Here is a 23,782-nt window from a genome sequence, read left to right as displayed (position 1 = left end):
TACTTATTTATTAATACAGGGAAATTGAAGAAACAAGATAAAGTTTACAGAATGAATTTTTTAAATTCTGCTTTGAATTTTCAAAACTAAGTAGTTAATACATATAACCTCCACAAGGAAAAAAAAATTTAGAATAAGTCTTTTTTTTCCCCCTGCATTTTAAGACAGACGATACAGTGACTATTTTATGGAAATTTCTTGTTCATATATTTTTTTCACAATGAAAAACTGTATTAAATATATTCATTCACTTTGCTAGCTCATAATATAATTATAAGTAATCTTAACAGTGTGATATTTGAAATATATATTGGAATAATTAATAAGTGGAGGAAGCCATTTTCCAAGAAAACATGATAATGAAAAGCTTGTGTTTTTCAATTATATATAGTATATATATATATATATATATATATATAATTTTAAAATAATAACATGCATATCCTAAATTTTTCTCATCTAAACAACATTTATAATATAGTTCGTTTTTTTTTAAAGATATATACATATATATATACATAGATGTATATATATATTTTCAGAATACTCACTCATAAATTTCTGTAATACTCACGCACAACAACGCAATAAAAATAAATAAAACAATGTAAAATAAGGAGGGGGGAAGAAACCCAGCAGCCAATTGGAATGTAGTTTCTAATATTCCCAATTTGAAATTACACTTGTTTCGAAACAACTTCTTTTTTTGTAAATACCACAATTTTCTAAAATAATACATACAAAATAACTAAAATAACACAGCTGCAATTGAATATTCAATTCTATAAACAAAACAGCTATTTTATTTTCTACATATGGCCACTAGTAATGGAATGTAAAAGCTTACAATAATATACATAGCTATAGCTGTTATTGAGCACAAAAAATAAGCATTAAATATAGAAGTATATTTTATACCACAGTAAAAAAATAATATTAAAATAAAACTGGTCCCCTGTAAAGGAAAATACAAAAATGAAATTGCACAATATTTGATGTCATCTACCTACAGGCAGGATAACAGTATCTTCATCAGTTAATGAATCAGTGTAAAATCTGGCTGATTCAACTGATTTTTTCCTTTTTTTTGGTGGTTTTGGACTAGACAAGAAACTTGATTGAGGAAGGCACTCAAGAAAAAAATTGCTCTTTGGCTCATTACGTACTTTGACTTTTGATTTGTCCTTAATCTCAGACTTTGTTTTTGCAACAACAACTTCAGGTGACTTTTGGGAAGCTTCTGGCGAATGGGAAATGATATCGGTAGTTTTTTGGATTTCCTTTGGAACCACTTCAAAGTCCTTCAGGTTGTCCATGGAAGCAGAAGGTGAGACAACTAATCTAGCTGACTGTGAATGCAATTTTTTGATCAGATTTGGAATTTGATTGTTAGGGAATAAGGTCTTCAGAAAGCTCTCAAACAGGACCAATAGAAGACGACGATTCAGGGATGGATACTGAAACATGTTGAAAATGAGCATGGCACCTTTAAAAGACGTCTCATAGCCAATAATATGCTTGAGTTCATCTAGAAAGTAAGTTAAAAAAAGAAATTAACATAAAAAATAAAATATAAGGAAATACTAAATTACAGCAAACATAATAAAGGTTTAAAGTTAAAAAAAAAAGTCAAATTACTGCAAACATGATAAAGGCTTATGAAGTAAAAGAATTTTTTAAAAAATTAAAAAAAAAAAAGTGAATAATCATAAATTATGAATCATGTCAAACATAACATTGAAATGTAAAATAAGTATTAATATATTTTTCTTAACATTAAGGTTTCTCATTTATTATTGATTAAGTTTTATTTAAATTCAAACAAAAGTTTATAGCTAATAAATTTTTCAAAACCTCTGCTATACCAAATTTCATTATGCAAGATACACAATTTCCACTAAATAAAAAATAATTTAAAACTTTTTTTTTCCCAATTTTTAGCTAAAGCTTTTTTAACATTTATTAGAGCAAGAACCATGAAAATGGCAATTTATGTTTGCAATAACAATTCATGACAGGAATTTGAATTGGTACAGGAGTAAAATTCACTGATGCCCATCAATTCACAATTCAGGAAAAAAAAAAAAAAAAAAAGCTATAAATTGCTTATAAAAAAAACCTTTTTCAAGTGCTTCTTTGCTTTTATATTGTCAGTTACTGCATCAAATTTTTTTCCAAATAATAGTAACCATTAAGGATTTTTCAATATTTTCAATTATATAATTTTTTATCACATTATTATCAATCTTTATATAATTTTTTCAATAAGTAAATATGTTACTCTTCCCCAAAATTTTACTTTTTTTTCTTCTAGCCAGTCAAATTACATTTTCCCCTCCATTTTTATACTTTTTTCAATATTCTAAAATTTTGGACTATCAGAAAAAATAGTTGTCATTCTGATGATGGACAAATGCAAGGGAATGGAAAATAACATAAATGAAATTGAAATAATAAATAAAAATGAAGAAAAGAATGTTACAAATAAAAAGTAATGATTACAGAAAATAATTTTTTTTTAAAACTTTCAAGCTTTATTTCATACAATCTTCAGTTATCCTTCCCGATGCTGAACTTAAGACTCAAAACCCCGTTTTTTTCACCACTCTCATTCAGAACGACCTTCAACAAGATTTTGCAGTATCCTATGAATTTGTGACAAACACATTAGAGCTGTCTGCAAAATTAGCATACAGCATATAGTTTAGATAAGGGTGTGCACCTTGCCCTATTCCAACACATTAAAAAAATTTCAAGGCAGATTTGCAACATTCAAACAAATGAAAAGAATTCCATTCCAGGAACACTGAAATATGCATTTCTAAGGAAAAACGTCATGTTTGAGATAGTTATTTGTATCAATTAGTGGCTTTTGCTCTGTAATTTTGAAGATAAATGAAAAATTATAAGTAATAATACAGAAGAAAATAAAGTAAAAGCATATAATAATAATATTTTTAAAAACAGAAACTATATTAAAGTAAATAAATACTCCAATGATCAAATCATTTGTTCAACAAACATTAAAACAGAAAAAATCTTGATAGCATTGAACAGGAAGGCATAAAAAAAAAATGAAATCTTTGGTTATTAATTTTGGTATGTAAACAATTTTAATTCCTATATCCCCATTTTTAGAATTCTGCATTAAAAACTTATTACATTAAAAGATAAATATTGATCAACTGTATTAAAACTAATTCTGTATATTATATTGACAGAATGTACTGAATGCAATTAAAAATTTATTTATTGAAGCAATTGAAATTATTTAAAAAAATGATCCCAAAAATAAGTAATAGCAAAACCAGGACATCAAGATGTGAGATTCCTTTTCTCAAAATTCTCTCTCATTATACAACTCAACAGAGATAAAACAAATATTTTTTTTTTTAAATAATCAAAGAAAATGACAAATATTTTCTTATTGAATAGATTAGAACAAAAACGTTGATTTTGTTATTTTTTTATTGAAGAAATAAAACATTAATTAGTTTAACCAAATGGATTCTACAGCAATGTTTCACTTACCTGGAATGGCTGCAAACAAAAGCATTTTAGTTAACATCCGTGTTCTCATTTTAGTATTATAATCCCTTTCAGGAGTTTCAGCAGCCAATTTTCCATCAGGCCATATACTTTTGCTGTAAATATACATGAATTTTAGATGGCTGCCATTTCAAATGAAAAAGAAATTATCTTAATAAATTCAGTACAAAGTTTAGTACAGCATTCTTGTATGAAATGGCTTGTCAGGTATTAATTATTAAATATAATTTATTATTAATATGGTAAATGAAATAAAAAACAAAGTTCTTTTAAGCACTCGTGAGAAAAATATTTTAAATACAGAAAAATGATACATTTTTTTTATTATATAAAAATATTCATTCTTAACACTTTAATCCATATCAAATAAAGAAAAAAAAAGTTTGTATGAAAATGAAAAAGAAAACTAACCTAAGCAGTTTCAACCATTCAGCAATTTGAGAAGCACTAGTCATACCTTGTACATAATCTCTTATTTTGCTGAAACAGGGGGAAAAAATTACAACGTATATGACTAATTAATTCTAAAGTATAACAGTAGGGACAAAGTTCTTCCAATAATTAAAGCAAATTTTAAAAGATCAGAATTGTTTGAGACGATAACAGCAATTTTTCATAGTGTATTCATTGCGATTCAATTTATAATTTATTAATTAATAATTTATACAAATTTAGGAATTACAAATTTAAATTCAATACTTTCAATCTGTATATATAATAACAGATATTGTTAAGACAGCACAGTTTGAATGGCCCAACAAGATTAAATTTCATATTATATATACATTTTTGTAGTTATAGAAGTGCTTTATAAAAAATATTCAAAAATATTGTATGCTCATTAAAAAAAATTGTTAAAAAAAGTAAATCAATATTTTCAAGGAAACCACAATGTAACAGTAGCAAATGCATAATAAATTTACCCAATTCTTAAGAAGCATTTGAAAAATATGTATTAGTTTTTGCTGATTTTAAAACTACATGTTTGGTTGTAAAACATAGTACATATCAATAAGATATCATCAAAAATGAGCCTAAAAAATTTTGAGCCTTTCCTATAATGAGACTTTGTTTTGAATTATACACAAATGCAATTAATAATACACCTTCATTCAAGCAAGTTTTAAAAAAATAGAAGAAAAATTTGAAAATGAAATTGCTGCTGCATCAAAGTGCATTAAAGGCAAGTAAAGCACTAGCCTTCAACTAATGCTTCTATTCCCTAAAAATCATTATTCTCAAAAACAACGTTTTATATAATATTATTTGAATAAAATATCTAATGGTGATTTATTTTTTTTCAAGACAAATCCTTATTTCAATAAATAAATTATCAAAAAAACTTTTAACTGAAGTGCTGAAATTTGAAATTGTTTCCTCATATTATATTTTACCATTTAGCGAATGTGTTAACAACTATACCTCTTAAATTTTTAAGTGAATCTTTAAATAAGTAACATTAATAAATAAAACAGATATGTAAGTTTGCCAATTAACAAATTTTACCATCGAGTGATATCATTCAAAATAATTACAAATTATGTTTTAACCATAAGGATTTAAAAATACAGAAATTTGCGAATAGCATCGGAAAAATATTAAAAATACAATATTCCTATATACATTAAAAGAGCATAAAGATATTCAACACCTTTGCAACAAATAAAAAAGAAATTACCGATTGATGGCACCACCCTGCATTGTTTTAATAATTTGTCTCAGCAAAGCCATAATTCTCCTTCGAAACCACAAATCTTTATTTCTTAAATTAAAAACTTCATCCATAAGCAGCAACATTATTCTGAAAGGTATATCATCTGTCTGAAAAAAATATATTAGCAAGTGAAAATATTACTAATCAAAAACTTTGCATTTTAAATAATACACCTTCATTCCCCCCTTTAAAAATACACTTGTCACATTGCATTATACTACCTACATCACTGCTATTTACAAAGCATATAGTGGATGCAGCTAGAAAAATAGTATGGTCTTTATGTTTAATGATAAAAGAAATCATGCTATATTTCATAAATTGCAAACATCTAATATTAACTTTAACTTAAGTTTTAATAAATAGATTAATGTTGAGGAAATTGAGTGTCATGTTGAATTCAAAACAAAACTGGCTTAAATCAAATTTCATCTATGTATATAGTTATACAGCATGAGAATAACTAAAAGATGAACAGAAATGTTTATTGACGCAGAACAGCATGTATACCAATAACACACTGTCACAAACAATTTACTGTCATTTCAAAGCAGAAATAACTGAAATTTTAAATTCTTATTCATAGATAAATGAAACCGTATCAGCTGCATTTTACAAAAGATTGGTAACTTACTCTATTATCCTTAAAAATCATTGGTTTCACTTCATTGACAGAATCAATCTCATGGTTTCTGAAGAAATTTTTTAGGAACCCATCTTTCAATTCGAAAAATGTATCTGGTACCATTCTTGCAAATTGACCAACAGACTTTACTGAAGATTTAATTGGATTTACAAGAGTACTAACCTACAGAAAAATAATTAATCACATAAGTAGTCATTTAATTTTGTGCAAATATTATTAAAATAGAAGAACAGGCTACAAAAAATTGTATAAAATAATAAACTTTTCAGCTCTCTTTTAGACTTACAGATCTAACAAATGATTTCTTAGCCTTTTCTGTCACATTTGGTTGAAGAAAGTTATACACCATTAATTTTAAGCCATTACAAGCTGCCAGAATATCAGGAGCAAGAAGAAACTGTATGAATTCATTCAGCATGTGACGGCGCTTTTCCATAAGTTGTCGTGTCAGATTGTTGAAAGGTTTCTTAGAGGGAAAATTGAAGGAGGCCAATAAAGGAAACTAATAAAAGAAATGTGTATAAATGCAATGCAGTAGAAAATATATGAGATAATATTTTAAATTAATATGATTAAAATACTAACATGTTATATTTGTTGGTTGATACAAATTTTAAGAATGGATAATATATTGTTTTTTTGGTTAAAAATATTAAAATATTTTTAAACTATTTAAATTTTAATGATAATGATGATAAATATTAGGAGATGCTTTTTTCTTTTAGAATTTTATAAGTTTGAATATATAAAATAAATTTAAATTATCACCAATGCATTAACTTCTCATAATTATTATATGCCTTATAAACTAAAAATTCTGTTCAAAATAAAAGACATTTTATTATTGTAACATATAACATTACAGTAATTATTAGGTAAAGGAAACTATAATATATAATTTATAATACATTTAAAAAAAATTATAATTGAGGAAATAAAAATAGCTTTATCGTTATATAATTTACAATCATTTTTAAATTTTAATTCCAATTTTATGTTTTGTACATTAATAAACATAACAATTATTTTGTACATTAATAAACATTTTGAACTTTTATAAATTACATAAGTAAGTCAATTTTACAAAATTATATCCACCATAAAAATAGTGCAAAAAACTCCTCAGAAGTGAAAAAAAAAAAAAATCCATTGTAAAATTACTTTTTTATAATTACATAAAAATCTTTTCATAAAATAAAGTAAAGCCCCCTTTTAACTTTTTTCTACTTTTCTTTTTTAAATGCATAGAGGAGGATTCCCTACTTACATTTAAAATAATTATACCAATTACCTTTGAAGTGACTGCATCATGGAAGTCATAAAATTCACTGTAACGGCGTACAACAAACCATTTCTCTTCAGAACCATCAGCTCTGTAATGGCTAACTGATATTGCATAAACTGCAAATGTTCTGCCAGCATGATGAGTTATGCCTATTTATAAACAAAAGGAGTGTTATATTTTTAACTATACTGCTTATAAATAGTAAGATATTTTACCTATGATATAAAGTTATGTATTATAACAATTCACTCATAACTAATAGAGCAGAAACACACACACATGCACACAAAAAAAAACTAATTCAAGAAAACATTTTTATTGTCAATAAAGTGAATTTTATGGAAACAGTTAAAAAATGTATCTGCTGAAGAAGAAAAATATATAATTATAGCTCATGTTTCCAAAATTAAAAGCATGTAAATTCCGGGAAATGCCGAAAGAATAAATTAAACTTTACACAGTGATTTCGTGAGGTTAAATGGCATATTCATGACATTCCTCCATGGTATCACTCTAAAAAAACCCCCACCTCAAACTCAATGTTCTTCCTAGCACTTTTGCTTTCTTAATACTCATGCATTATTTAAAGGAAATCCTCTTTGAAATGAAAATGCGATAATTATCATGATTCCTACATTAAATAATATTTTATTGCAACAAATTCAAAGTTGGACCCTATTTCATATTATATAAACAGGAAAAATATTTGTCAATTTTTGAAGTTAAAGATTCCCCAATTCAATAAAATAATTATGTACTCATATTTACCAGTGCTATGTACTTCTGCAAATAATATACCAATTTCTTTATTCTCATCTGATATTGGTCCAGAAGACATTTGTGGAAATTCCAGATCTGTTTGGATTTCTGATGTTAGAAGTTCATTTAGCATTTCTTCATCAGTTGGGACAACAGTATCACAATTAAACTATACAAAAACAAAATGCAAAAATCAATTTGGAATATTAAAAAAAAAAAAAAATCACGAATAAATCATAAAAATGAATTAAATGCAGAAAAAGAATGGAAAAAAATAGAAGATTAATATGATAACCATTTAATTTCTTTGTACTAGAAAAATTATTAATAAAATAAATGTTTTACTGCTACAAAATCTCAATATCTATTTTTCATGGATATAATATGATACTTAAAAAAATTCAATGAAGTAAAATGAAATGAAAGTATAATTACCTTTTCTTCTTCCTCTGACTTTGAAGATGACAAACTGTCTGAAAACATGCCATCATTTAAAAAAAATTTTGCAAGAATATAAAAATTATTTTCAAATCAATAAAAACAAATTTTTTTTACCCAGTATAAATAGTTTTTCAAGTACAATGTAGCTTTGTAACTGTTGCTACAAATTGAAAATTATACAGTATTATAAATGAAATTTTCTTGCAAAATAATATTATGGATTATAATTAAATATCTTCATTAAAAAATAAAAAAAAATCTACATTGATGTAAAAATATACATTATTGATGCAGCTCATTTTTAAAAATATATATATAAGTACAAAAGACAGCAATCTGTGCTTAGGAATTGCATAATTAATTGTTACAAATTGTGTAAATACTTTTTTTGGATAACTAACCAAATAATGTAGATTTCATAAACTAAAATGCAAGAGAGAGGATGGGGATAATTTGAGAACAATGTGCACTTTCTTTTATAAGTCTAGAAATTTTTGTAAAGAGTACTTTTAAATTTCTGTTAAAAAAAACAAGTAGGAAAAAGTATAAATAAATGATAATAATATTTTAGTACTAATTGTATTCAATGTATCAAAATAAATATATGAAGAGACAAATGAAATTGAAAGGATTCAAGAGGTTTTGAAATGAAGTATTAAAGAGACTTTGAAGGGAAAAGTATGGCATAGTATGTTTAATACAAAGCATGTAATAATTCTTAAAATAATTTTTGGCAGTTATAAATGGACATTTTATAGGTTACTATAAAAATACAAATAATGATATTTGGAGATTTATGAGATTATAAATACTTACCCAGATCTGAACTTGGACTCATGTCATGAAGTAAATCAAGTTCTGCAAGTAATTTGACATACATTTTCGAATCTTTAAAACCATTCAAATAATGCTCATTTTCTAAAATGTCATACACCTACAGAAAAAATATTAGGTTTAGAGTGAAAAAAATGAAATATAATGCAAAAATAGCATGATAAATAAAGTAGAATAAACTAACATAATAATGAAATAAATAGCATCTGCTATATTGAAATATAATACCAATCAAAGTAAAAAGATGGCATGTTTAAATTGCAGAACAAAAAATATTTAGGTATCTAGAATTTTGAAAAATTAATAAGATTAATTAAGATCTCAGACAAACATTTTGCAGGAAAGAAAATGAAATATTCTGAAGTATAGTAACATCATTTAAATGTTAAACTTCATTTTTATGTGTAATTTCGATCAGTAATCCAGATTCAAAAATTAAAAAGTTTCAGTGTTGTCACAGAAATAAAAATTTTATCTAAAAAAAACATACGACACTTCCAAATATTCAATGCTTATTAATATAAAACTATCAGTGGATATCTCCTTTCCATTATCTCTTATATCCATTTTATTTAATATATAATTTTCAGTTATTTATTTCCCAAAATAACACCAGTTTTGAACCATATGTTTATTCTCTATATAAATCTTTAAATAAATTCATCAGCTGTTTTTCTTGGGGAAAGGAGAAGTATAAAGAAATTCAAATGTTTATATTTATAGCTTGGTGCTTGAATATTAAACTGTAGACTAATTATTATCCAAAAATGAGAATTATGCAGGAACAGATGGTTGATTGAAAATGAGAACTATGGCATCCATTGGTCAAATTTTAGTGAATGGAAGTTAAGTAAGATTTAAAGAGAGAGAGAGAGAGAAAGCAAAAAAAAAAAAAAATACTGAATTTGGTTGGTGAATTTTGATTTCAAAATTTTTTACTTCATAAGAATGCTCATAACCCCCTCAAATACATCATAAATGACTGTTTATACCCTTTCCCTCTTTGAAATATAGCTAACCAATAAGAACTTTGTTATTATTTTAAAACATTTTACTTATAACGCAGTAGCAATTCTTTTAATATACTTTTGTTGTTATGGCAATGACAATAAAGTTATTTTGAGAAATTTTGATGAAACACCTTTTCTCAAAATAAAAGAATGTAATATTTTAAATCATAATTGCATAGTAGCAAAATGCAATTATAGCAATTAGGTTTACTATACATTCTTTGAAGATTACATCAAAATGAAATCTATTAAAATTAAAGAGGGTTCTTTAAGTAAATTGCATGCAATAAATTTTAAATGTTATAAGAAATCAGAATTTTTCCAATTGATAAGCAACATAATAGTATTATGGATAAAAATAATACCTTTTCTTGGAGTTCATCAAAAAATGATTCAGTTATTGTTTCAGTTTTCAGTCTAGATGAAAATTTTCTTAATAGATTTTCATCCAGATTTATTTTAGAAACAGCCTATTTGATTAAAAAAAAAAGAACAAATAATTTAAAATTTGATAAAAAAAACATTAAATAATGCATACACTAATTTTAAAATCTAACAACAACAAGAAAAAAATGGATATCATGAATTTGAACAAATCAACTCACAAAAAAAAAAAAAAAAAAAAAAAAGAAGATTAATGGCTAAAAATTTTACTTAGAAATACGTAAATTTATTAATAAAAAGTTGCATGATAAATCTAAGAACTAATAATAAAAGCCATTACAACAACAGACATTAAATAGATTAGATTTAAAACATTTGAGCTGTTGTGTTTAAATTACAGTTATTATACCTTTCTTTCTTTTATATTTAACAAGAGAAAGGTGAGGGTGGTGTGGAGATTCTTCTATAACAGGAAAAGACAAAGTTTTCCTCTTCATGCATTAAATCATTTAAAAATGATAACAGTCAGTTTTCCTTTTTTTTTTTTAAATTGTATTAATAGTAGACATTGATGCAATGAATGTTATGTGCTTTTTACAAAAATTATTCACAGCTCTTCAACATGCTATATTTACCAAAATCATATCCTAATTGAATATAATTTGTAATACCAATTAAATATTGCATAACTAAAAGCATTGACTAGATACCATTCACTTCTTAAAGTCAGTGGGCTTGTCTATAACAAGTGCCATTAGAAACGACAACAGATACCATTCTTCAAGTATTATGAGAATTGGTATAATAAAGAAGAAATAGGAAGACATAATAATTTTTTCTTGCTATGATACTACAATGAAATGCTTTCAAAGAAATCAAATTTTCAATGTTGTATAGGAATCGAAGTTTTTGAAAATTAGAAAGTAATGAACTGTTTCAACACAAATAATCTATATAGAAAGCAAATAGTCGATAACTTTTCAAGTAATATTCATTCAGAAGTAATTCAAATGCAAAAGCTAAATACTTTTGATTTAGAATTGTGCTTCAGTTGAGGTGCATTAAACGTAAAGAAAAGATTTATAACATACACAAATCAAGGTTTTTTTTTGATAAATAAATAATAAAAAAAAAGATAAATAGATACATGTTTTTATATAAAAATTGATGATAAATTTTCTTTTTACTTTACTATTTATAACTTTTTATAAAGCTGTAGAAAAATAATTTTTACTAACATCTGGACCAAAATAAGATTCATACAGCTGTACAGCTAAAGCTCTGAGTTTTTCATTTGATGACACTTCACCATCACACAGCTTTGAGTCCTCTACTCGCATCATTTCTACAGTCGTTCTAAAACCCTGAAAATTTTAAAATACAAATTTAAATTCTTTACACATTATATAACTTATAAATCAAACCGAATGTCACATTTCTAATGTTAAAATATCAAGCATTTCTATAAAAATTGCACTCACTTCAACATTATGATAAAAAAATACATAGCCTTCAGCATCAATATTTACTAAGTATTCTGCAAAGAAAGATTTCAAGAATTTAGAAATAAATTCCTGTTATAAAAAGTACAATATTATGTTATTTTCTCAATTATTTAAAAATAAAATGTAATTACTTGTCTATATATATACAATAATTAAAATAATTCATTTTGAATTGTTAATACAAATTTGTTAATAATTTTAGTTGTTTATAAACTAAAAATCTAATTACATTTTTACATAATTTAGTATAATCTATCCATATAAGTGAAAATCTGTTTATTTGTATTTTTGAGCCTTTGCAATTCCACCAAGCAATTAAGTATTGAATAATGGAAAAAATTCAACCTTACAAGAGCCACATTAGGAATATCATACTAATTTAAGTTTGGAATTCATAGTGCATCCAGCAAAAACAAATAAGGCATGATGTAGCAGAGTTTCAGACAACATTCAATTAGATGTGTGTAATTACATTTGTCACATGATTGTGACATTAAATAAATTGATTTGTGAAATTGCAATATTTGTGCAATCTATTTAATGATACCTATGCGATAAAATAAAAATTATTTCAATTATTTTAGAGAAAGTACTTTTAAAAATAGTAATATTAACATATTAAAAACATATTAAATTAAAAGATAATTGCACTTCAGAACAATAAAAATAAATTATGCTGACTTACGAGTAAAATAATGCAAAGCTATGTTATTATTTAGAATCACATCGAAAGGAAGAGAAACTAATTTTTCAGTCTTCTCAAACATTGGTGCGTCAGTTGAATCAAAATCCTATAGAAGAATGAATAAATTTATTAAAAAAATATCATTTAATAGACAAAACATCCATTAAATAAAAAAATGCAATCAATTATGGAACAAGTATTCACTTATTCTCAAAGAATATAAATCAAAAGTTAAAAAATACTGAAACAGAATTCAAATTATAAAACCAATAGCACACAAGGTAATTAACTGAATAGAATGCTATAAGTGCATATTATATATATATATATATATATATATATATATATATATATATATATATATATATATATATATATATATATATATATATAATCTTGTAATGCAATTAATGTAATTAGGAATGTAATGTAATTAATATATAATTTTAATATACATAATATTATAGCAAAATTTCCAATTCTAAAATTTAGTCAATTACTTCAAAAATTTACTTTTGAGTATTTCAATTTGTAGTTAATCTTGAACACTACAACTAATACTGTAAAAAAATGAACCAAAAATAATACATTTTAAAATTTTTTTCCACAAACATTATGGGAAAAAAACGAACAAAAACAAACATAGCAACACAAAATGCCAATCTTTAAAAAAAAAGTGTTTTTAAAATTTACATAAATGGAATAAAATTCATTAGATACCTCTAAATAAAATTCAGCTGAATCAACTTCACTATTCTTTGAATGACCTTTTAATCTTTCATACTTTACACGAGCAATATTTTGTACAAATGAAATACTTTTGATGTACTTTTTCATTTCTAGAAAAATAATGTAATAATTAGAAGATAAAAAAACAAAAAGCCAAAATCATAGCTGCATTCTTTTAACACTCCACCAACAAAAATAGCATGTTTTTTTTTTTTTTTTTTTGCATAAAATTAACAACATTTCAAAATATAATATTTAAATTAAATAGAAGCAATTATAATGAATCAGAAGTTTTAACAAGATTGATATTGAAACATTTATAAAGAAAAATTTAAACAATAATGTTCTAAATAAGAAAAGATACCAAAATTATCATCAAAACTGAACATTATTCAATCAATGATGGAAACTTATACACTATCAATAATTTTGAAAACTTGTTCATACACTACTAAGAAATTTCATACATACATTAGAATAAAAGAACTTGAAGAAATTATTACAAAATAATACAGAACAGAATATTGATAGTAATAATTTATTCAGGTCTTGTAAAAGAATTAAATAAAAAAAATAGCAAGGCATTTTAAACTGTGGATAACATACATAAAGAGTACAGAGGGTGCAAAAATTATTGCATGATTTTCTATTTTCAATTCATTGATATTTGCAAGTAGTGTTATGAAAATCTATTTGACAAAAACAAATTATATTTATTGAATTACATTTTAGTTATCACTTAAAAATGTTTCTTTTTTTTTTATTTATTTCCAATTTTAGTCATGGTGACATACTTTCAATAGGAAAGTAAATGCAAAAAGTTTGACTTAAAATTGAAGTATATTTTCAAAATTATAAACAATATGCAAAATATACACTCTTCTGAAAAATCGTTTATGGATTTATTATTCTTTTATGATGATTTTCAGTGCTCTGTTTAAGATAGGAATAGATAATGATGTAGCTTCGTTAAAAAAAACAAAAAAAAAAAACAGTGGTCAATACTTATTCTGATAAATGTTTCACAAATATTTGCACCATATAAATTAAAAAGAAACTCATTTGTCCAATCCAAAGTTCTATTTTCAGATAGGCATTAGAAATTCAATTTTATATATATATATATATATATATATATATATATATATATATATATATATATATATGCCTTTCTAACAGACTTACTTAGAACCTTATTAATAGCCTGAGAAATAAAACAATTGAATCAAAATTTTAAATTTTTCTCCAATAAAAAAGAAGACGAGAAATTTTTAAATGCATATGAACTTTTTTATATATGCCTTTATTTAGTATTAGATAAAAAGAAAGTTTTTGAATAGCAATGGCTACAGTATTGCAATGGAATGAATTCAGTAATATTTAAAATTCTAAATAAATAGCATATGAGTAAAGAAATATATATATATTCAAAATTTTGCAATAATATATAATTGACTCAATTACCATCTTTATCTCCACTATCTTTAGAATTTTGTACTTTGAGTTCATGCTTTGAAATTTGTAGAAACGCTGCTAATTCATCTATGTTATCTGTTCTTCTTAGAATTGCAAGTAAAATCTTGCTATTGACTGCATGATCCTTACACTGCAATTAACAAAGAAAAACATTCACAATAAATAAAACATACATAGCAACAATATAATTGCAACCAATTTTCAATCGATTTCTTTATATTTTTAAGCAAAACAGTGGTACTCACCAACCAAATTAAATTTTGATTAATTACATCAGGATCAGAGAACTGAGATAACAAAGGCTGTAATACTGATGATGATAACACCTCCTAAAATAGATACAAATAAAAAAAGAGTAAAATATTTTTTAAAGAAAAATTTCAACCAAATAATGCAACAAATATTTATTCTTTATAAAATTAATAACAGTTAAAAAAACGAAACAATTTAGAGAATATTGAAAAAAGAATTATGTTAAAAGCCAGAAGCCTTAAGCATATTTAAAGTTTATTTTAAAATTATTATGTTATATGATATTTATTATCTGAAAAATATAGTGAAGAAAAATCTTACTCGCAAGAAATGTTTTAGTATTGAGTTATTGAAATCTTCTGGTGGAAGCAATAAATACAATAATACATCACAAATGCACTGCAGATATTCTAGAATGATAAAACAAATTCAAAATGTTTTATGTAGAAAACTGTATTACATTATATGCATACATATTAAACAGCAATTATTTGTTAAAGCTATAAAAAAATGCAACATGAGAATTTCCCCCGCAATTTGTCATATCATATTCTAGTATTAAATTTATGAATGTATATTACAACTTTTATTTCTAAAAATGAAGTAATATTAAATGCTTCTATTTCTTTTCAGCAAAATTTCTTTTTTATTACCTTAATGTATAGTTAAAACAATGTATGAACAATTCAACATTTACACATTTTTTTCAGAGGTAACAATAAAAGCTTATTACTAATATTCATTAACAATCCTTCTCTGTCCTCCCTTTAACTTAAATTTCTGATCATTATTTTGTAACATTAGTTTTATTAACATTAATTAATGACATTATTAACATTTTTTCTAAAATCTCATTTATGCTTTTTTTAGTTCTATATTAAAAAAAAAATCATTTAAATTTCATGATGATTTATACAGATATAAGCAATATAATTTTAAAATGCATGTGGGGAATAATACATTTTAAAATTTTCTGTTAAAAAAAAGAATTAGGAACAGGAAAGTATCACATACATGAAATGCTGGATTCTCAAACAATTTTACGTAAAACTGTTATCTTTTCAATTTATTTTTTAAAAGAAAGGACATAGTAAATAAGAATTTAAAACAAACATAAAAGAAAACTAATAACATTTGTAATAAATTTAGAAACACAAAATATAAATGCTTAATTTTCTACTTTTTTTAATACTTTGGTAGAGAACTGTTAAGGACAGATTATAAACTAGTTTTCTAGACACTTCAGGGCAGCACTCTTTAAACATATTGCTTTGACTTCTATGAAAACAAATTTGTCACCGACAGCATCATGGAACCTGAGGCAGTAGAACATTATTAATGTATCATTTCCCGTCATAGTCCCAATTGGACATAACCAAGAGGGACGTATGACCATAGAGAATGATATCAGCAAAAGAGAATTTAGAATTATGCTTGACACTACATGTAGAATATCAGTGTCTTTCCTGTTTGTTTACAGGATTATAAGCAGTACCACTCTCATGCCAGATCAGTTGTTGTCGAAATCATATGAGAGACTGAACCTACTTTCATCTGAGAAGAATATGCAAGTCCAGCCCTCTTTCCTCCAAGTATGATGCTGACACCATTGTAAATGGGTGGTACAGTGATGACTGATTAATGGAATGCACACAATAGGATAACAGGCATATAATTCCACTTATGGGAGCAATTTTTCGAGAGATCTGTTTGCCAGTAGCAGCAAGAAACTGATTTGCTACCTGATTAGTTGTGGAGTGCTTGTTTTTTTTTGTTGATAGATGCACCTATCTTCCACAGGCATCACATTGCAACTACGATCTCCATCGTGATGTTTGCTACACATTCCATTTGTTTCAAATGATTTCCAAAGCTTCAACACTAAATTATGGCCGACCTCAAAATCCCTGGCAACATCTGTTATTTTTTGCCCTTCATTCATCTTGGCGAATATGGCCACATGCAAAATAATCTAAGTGATGTCGAAAAGACACACTGAAAATTGCAAGCTCATCAATAAATTCTTTTCTGTTTGAACAACAATCGATAGGCTTAATTTTTTATATCTTTTATCAGCACTATAATGTGATGAACTTTGGCAATCCAAAGTTAACATATGCACAACATGTCTTATTGCATCCTGTATTTATTTTACTTTCCATATTTGGCTGCTTTTCATTTGTGGTTGCTATCTCTGCTACAATTCATGTGTCATTAGCAATTGTCCACAAGTACATAATTAATGTATTAAAATAATTTATCTGACAGATTAAGAAATTTTATTCATGTAAGAGGTTGCAGACTGAGAGCCAAATACTCCCTAAAAATTTCATCCTTGTCATCAGCTTTTATAATAGTTTTATGTAATGAAATTAAAAATGAAATTTGCAACTTATATTTAATCTTATAAGATGATATGTGGAAATAGTTAATAAATTTCTCAAGATGTAACACTCTACATTCTTTACAAGTTTTATTATTCAGTTAGTACAGTATCAATAAGTCATTTTTCTAAAGTGTATTTTGACAGTAATTTAAAGAATTGTTTTTTTATATACAAATCTTTAGATAGAAAATGAATACAAATGAATAAGATACCTTTTTCCTTATCAGAACATGAACATACATCTTCTCTACAAATATTTTTTTCAAATTCAGCTTCCTTCTCAAAAAATACAGATTCTAAGGTTAAATAACTGTCAGGATCTGTGAAAGAGAAGTAAATTAATAAACTCAATTTACAAATAAATGAAGAAATAAAACAGGATAATTAATTCTTCTTACTTTCTCGGTGTCTCTTACGATAAGCAATTTCTGCATATCTAAATAATCTAAGATGGAAAGTGAAGTCTTCAACAACTCTCTGTGTAAAAAATGATATCCAGTTTACTTCTTTTGAACTGAAAAGAATAAAGGAAAAAAATTCAATAATATGTGCATAATTAAGTAAAGCCATTAAAACAACTGAGGTTAGATAAAACAAACTAAGATCAATTTGAATTTATATTTAAGGAAGAATAAAAATCTTTGAAAGATAGTCATTATATGTACTGATATTTATTATTTTTCCATTTGTTCCACAGCATTTGATGCCAAATATAAATTGTCTTGAAATTTTACTTTTCTATTAGCATTGTAACTAACAATCCTGCACCCATCTACAAAATGTAACAATCTTATGCTTTGAAGGTAGTCAGAAATTGCAAGTTGCACAATGTAACACTATGGTACTCAGAGCATATTTTAGTTGCCATAGATTAAATAGAAAAATATTTAAAAATTAGCTCCAATTTTCATAAACTTATCTGAATTTATTCTTTTTAAGTAACTATTTAAAATATTTTGGAAATATAATGAAGAAATGTTTTTTAAATATTCTACTTTCAGATATATTGAATTATTAAATTGTATAACCAAGATATAGCTTTTAGAAGCAATTATATTCTAGCCTGAAATCAATTTAGACCATGTTCAGTACATGTTTTAGCAAAAATTTTCTAATATATGAATAACAATGCCTGTTCCGAATATAATTTCATGATAAATTGTCAAATCGAAACAATTGCTATAAAAATATTTTAGAATTTCACTATCCAGTTCAATGCATAGCTAAGCAGGTTCATTTTTACTCATCATTGATAGATACATACAAATAATATCTACATGACGGATAAATGGATAGTTCATGAAAATAAATGGATAGTTCATGAAAATTATAATCAAAATCTACTATAGTCGTGGACAATTTAAACTTGAAAAAACACAGGAAAAACAATGTTGTGTTTCTTTTAAGAATAGCTAAATACTCCTGAATATGATTGGGTTGTTATCCAATTTTGCTGAATCAGGTACAAGTTGATACTGATACTGGATTGTATCTGATACACATGGTAACTGATTCTTTCCCCATCAAGTATTAAAACACTATTTGTGAATGAACTTCAAAGATTTGGTTCGAGGTTTACCTAAATCCAAATTGCTTGCTACCTCTATTAATTTCTAAGTAACAATATGTTGCTTGAACTGCCCTTTTTTGAATAAAACAATTGTGTAAACCAAAATATATTTATTTAGTCATTAAAAATTTCACCAGTCTTATTTACTTAATAAACACTGCAAAGGGAGATAAATAAATGTGTTAGAAATATTTTTATTCCAAAAAATGGCCAGAAATAATATATATGGATAGCTAGAAAGCATAATACATGCATATAGTGCTACTGAAGCAGAGCAGCCAACAAGGACTGGGTAATGATTTTATGATTTTTTTTTCTCGTATACATAGCCACTTAATGAGAGTAGAAATCAGCTCAAAAAAATGGATTTGGCTCTATTTGCCAGTGGGCAACTTTGAGAATACAACAGACAAAATCTCCTTTATCACGAAAAGTTGTGATCAACAGACAAAAGCCTGCTTACATTTTATGCTTATTTTCATGTTTTGTTTTGGAATAAAAAAAGTACATGCATGGTTATAATTTTTAATGCAAAACAATTAAAAATCTATTTGTTGATGAAACCATTGCAAGCTTAGTTATTTCTTCTTTTGTTTCAGTTTTTTAACTGCATTATAAGATATTACAACAAGCAATAATCAGAGAAGAAAGGAATCCATTAAAAATAAATATGCATTAAACAGTCATTTCTTGAACTTTAATTATTGTTTAAAAAAATCTTACCTTTTAGAAAAATTATTGATCAAATTTTTACATATATCATTGAATCCACTGACAAAATCGGTATTTGACGAAACATCCTGATACCAAGATTGAATAAAATCCCTTATTATATAAGACAGAATCTAAAATGAAGTAAATAAATATAACATTAGATAAATATCTTTTGACATGTTTGCATAAAATAAAAATAACATAGAATAAAAAATAATAAATAAAAACAAATAAAAAATAGTTTATAATAGTTCTTGTTAATAAAAAAACATTTTTTTCTGAAGAAAATCGAAATTTATGAGGGAGATACATTGCATTTAGAGTGTGCCAATGTTGCTATATTTGAAAACTAATGAAATTATTCAAAGCAGAAATAATCAAAAACCTTTAAATATAAAATGCACACCAAAAGGCATATGATGAATGTGTATTGAAGACTTCATCAAGAGTCACTTTCTGGCAGGGATTCAAACCAGGTAATTTTAGAACCAAAAATTGAACTCTTGTGAACTCCTCCCTAAAAATTGAATTTCTTAATAACTGAATTTACTATTTTATAATGTTTATACTAATTCTTCTCTCCCTAAAAGCTCAATTTCTTAGGATTTTTAGGATAACAAAGGATCAATTTTTGACTAAAGTCAAGTCCCTCATTAGACTTAAGTCAAATCCCTACCTGAAGGTAACCCTTTTATAAAGTCTTCAAATTCGATTCATCACATGCCATTCAGTTTACTTTAAATTCCTTTTTATTTTTAAAAAAAATTTCTGATAATTTCCATTTTGGATAGAATAAATGATATAATTTATAATAAAGTATATATAAATAGGAAGAACAAATATTTACTTCTCTTAACTGATTATCTATTTCATTAGAACCAGTGAGTCGCTGATCAAATTTTGGAGCAGCAGAAGGTTGGTTCATTTTTAAAACAACCTAAAAATATATATCAGCATTTATTTTCATAAATAAATCTAGAATAAAAGGGATCAGGAGTATACAAATGACTCAAGGTGGTTTTTTAAAAGTATGTAGCATAAAAATAAAAATTTATCAGTTTTAAAATTAATAGTGTATTTTTTGCTGATCCTAGAAATTTTTTGTGTCAAATAATAATATATTTTTAGTTATTATGAATTTTCCACACTGAAATCATAAGTAAACTATAAATATATATTAATTTATAAAATCCATAACAATGAACAAAAATATAACTAGAAAAAAATTTACAATTTGAAAGTGAGCACCATTATATAAAAATAAATTACAGCAGCATTTTTTAAAAAAGAACACCTAGAAAACATATTCTATAACTAAATCTTAAAAACAAAGTGAAAGAAAAAATTTGTTTTAATGATTAATTATAGAAATTCATTAGAAAAAGTTTGCATTTTTATACAATTTTCAAAACAAATCAGGATTATTTTTAACAGTGTAAAAAATTATAGACAAGTTTATATTAAATGTATGCAACCATAAATAAATAAAACATAAACGAGAAAGTCAGAATATGTATTAAAAAGCTTTGAATGCAAACATCAAAAGAACAGGAAAACTTTTCAAATATGGGACATTTAATGTTAGTTAAAAAAATTTTTAAATTAAAAAAAATTCAGTTAATTGTATTAAATTAATAAATGATTCTGTATATTCATAACATTAAATCTTTTCCATTTTTTTTTTTTTTTGTAAGTTGCCATTTTTAACAACAGTTCTAATGAGAAAAAGTTCCAAAAGAAACTTATTCTAGTCACTTTCCAAATCATAAATTTTAATTTAAAATATCCTTATATAAAAATCTTTTAATTAACATTAATCTTTTTAAAATTCAGAACAGAATAATCACAATAATATTTTCTATTAATACTTGTTTTTTTACAACAGCAATCAAGTTCAAACTTTTGGTTGAAATCAAATTTAGGATGCTCCCTTACTTTGCCAAATAAACAATATTGAATAGTTATAAGCTATTTTGAGATATAACTTTGGTGATTTAGTACTGATGAAATCTTTAGCAAAGCAAAAAGGACATTCTAAGTTAGACTTCAACCAAAAATTTTTTCCATCAGTATAATATCTTAAGAAGGATAGTTTCTTTTTGCGAGTTCCAAAAAATGTAATACAGTTCTTCACATTTGGTATTATTTTCTGCTTGCTAATGCAAAGATTAAACATACAATTACATGAAGCAAAAATAGAAATGTTTGCTGATATATTTTTTTTAAAGTCAATATTTTGTAATTAATAATAAGCATTATTTATGTTAAAATTTTTCTTTTTCAAAAGAAGGTATACTATTTTCTGTGTAAGGGGGAAAAAAGAAAGAAAGAGCTGATCTATTTAAAATAGATATTCTTGCTTTGTTCGAAACAAATATAATAATAATTTAGATAAAACAGATTATTATAATTTATATTGCCATGGGTGATAAATAATTGTCCATTGTTCAGAGAAAAAAATCCATTACAAGCATCATTAACCTTTGATATAATTTTCAAACAAATAATTAAAATAAAATGCAAAAAAAAAAAGAAAAAAGTAGCATCGAGTTTACCTTAGGAATACCAAAAAAAGGAATGCCCTCTCTGCCATTTGCTTTAGAAGATGCATCAAAATTAACATATAATTTTAGATTTCTCTCTGAGCAAGCCATGATAAAACCCCTATAAAATATCAGAAAAGAAAAATTTTGTAAAAAGGATATACACTACTTGAAACTAATATCTATACCATATTTAAAAGGATATTAGAAAGAAAAAAAAATTACATGATGAATGCAGTTTGAATGGCATTTCCCCCTCTGTACAATTTTTTTTGAAACCTTTAGATAAATAAATATTCGAGAGAGTTGCAAAAATGTCAAATTCTACTGTTTCATACATTAGATTAATTGCATAGATTTCAAACAATAGTGTAAGTTTTTGAATCTTCATGCACATAATTTAATTAAATAAGAAATATGCAACATATATTTCTTCAGAATATAGATTAAGCAAACATTTTTAAAAACATAATATGAAATATACAATAATCTGTGTTGAATTTTGCAAGTAGTTTTATTTTATAAACATAGCTTACACTTACCCCAAAAAACAAGAAAAAAGGCAAATAAATATTAAGCAGCACATCCATAATCCAAAAGTTGAAATACTGAGTAACATTACAAGCAATAACCAGAATAATTTGGAAGTCATCTGAAACCAAACGAAAACAAATATATTATCAAAAAATAATCAATGTATTTCAACCGCCACATTTTGTTTTGAATTGTTCACTACACTTATATGATTTTAGAATAGAAAGTGAATCAACATTATGCTAAGAAACATGTTGTAGAAGTTTAAAGGCACATGTTACTTATCAAGTGACGAAACATTTTACACAGATGGTCTAACACATTTTTGCACATACCAAAATATATAATAACGTCAAATAAAATGCACATGTTTTACGGCAGTATTTTTTTAAATGAGTGTTTCTCACGTGAAACCAAAATTGCAACTGATTGTAGCAATGTCCGAATTCCGCTTTTGCAGATTTCCGTAATCAAATTATGAACTATTTAAGTGTGATCATGATCATATCTGAACAATAGGGTTAAGATGTTCGAATTAAAATCATAAAAAACATGATAACTAACCATCGATAGCGGTATTCATCTAAGGCACAAAATTCTTTCATCGAATTATACAAAAATGAAAAAAAGAATATAATAGGAATCATATGAAAAGCAACTGTTTACTACGTATTTCAACCATGAGGAAAACAGATTAGAATATAAACAAAAAGTGAAATGACACCCAGAAACCACCCCCTAACGCACTGCCCTCTATTGGCACCGG

General features: G+C 25.2%; 1 protein-coding gene across 2 annotated transcripts; it reads right to left on the bottom strand.

Annotated features, from left to right (window-relative positions):
- Window positions 1-515: 515 nt before the first annotated feature.
- Window positions 516-23,738, bottom strand: LOC129966716 (sorting nexin-13-like). 2 transcript variants are annotated; one of them, XM_056081242.1, is made up of 25 exons: window positions 23,581-23,738; window positions 23,025-23,134; window positions 22,495-22,603; window positions 20,787-20,876; window positions 19,949-20,070; window positions 18,054-18,169; window positions 17,868-17,975; window positions 15,591-15,679; window positions 15,263-15,346; window positions 15,006-15,147; window positions 13,533-13,651; window positions 12,813-12,918; window positions 12,104-12,159; window positions 11,861-11,986; window positions 10,604-10,708; window positions 9,211-9,328; window positions 8,389-8,426; window positions 7,963-8,122; window positions 7,201-7,343; window positions 6,196-6,411; window positions 5,898-6,071; window positions 5,228-5,370; window positions 3,961-4,029; window positions 3,532-3,644; window positions 516-1,528 (listed from the first exon to the last, which is right to left on the bottom strand). In XM_056081242.1, exons 1-25 carry the CDS (start codon window positions 23,581-23,583, stop codon window positions 999-1,001), a joined length of 3,189 nt encoding a protein of 1,062 aa, XP_055937217.1. In that variant the 5' UTR covers window positions 23,584-23,738; the 3' UTR covers window positions 516-998. The 2 variants fall into 2 exon arrangements, with proteins under 2 accessions (XP_055937217.1, XP_055937218.1); XM_056081243.1 differs by lacking the exon at window positions 23,581-23,738 and adding an exon at window positions 23,352-23,422.
- Between the last annotated feature and the right edge of the window lie 44 nt (window positions 23,739-23,782).

Source organism: Argiope bruennichi, chromosome 4 (genome assembly GCF_947563725.1).
Source record: "Argiope bruennichi chromosome 4, qqArgBrue1.1, whole genome shotgun sequence".
NCBI lineage: Eukaryota > Metazoa > Arthropoda > Arachnida > Araneae > Araneidae > Argiope > Argiope bruennichi.
Note: the sequence above shows the minus strand (reverse complement) of the source record. Positions and strands in the feature narration are given on the sequence as shown.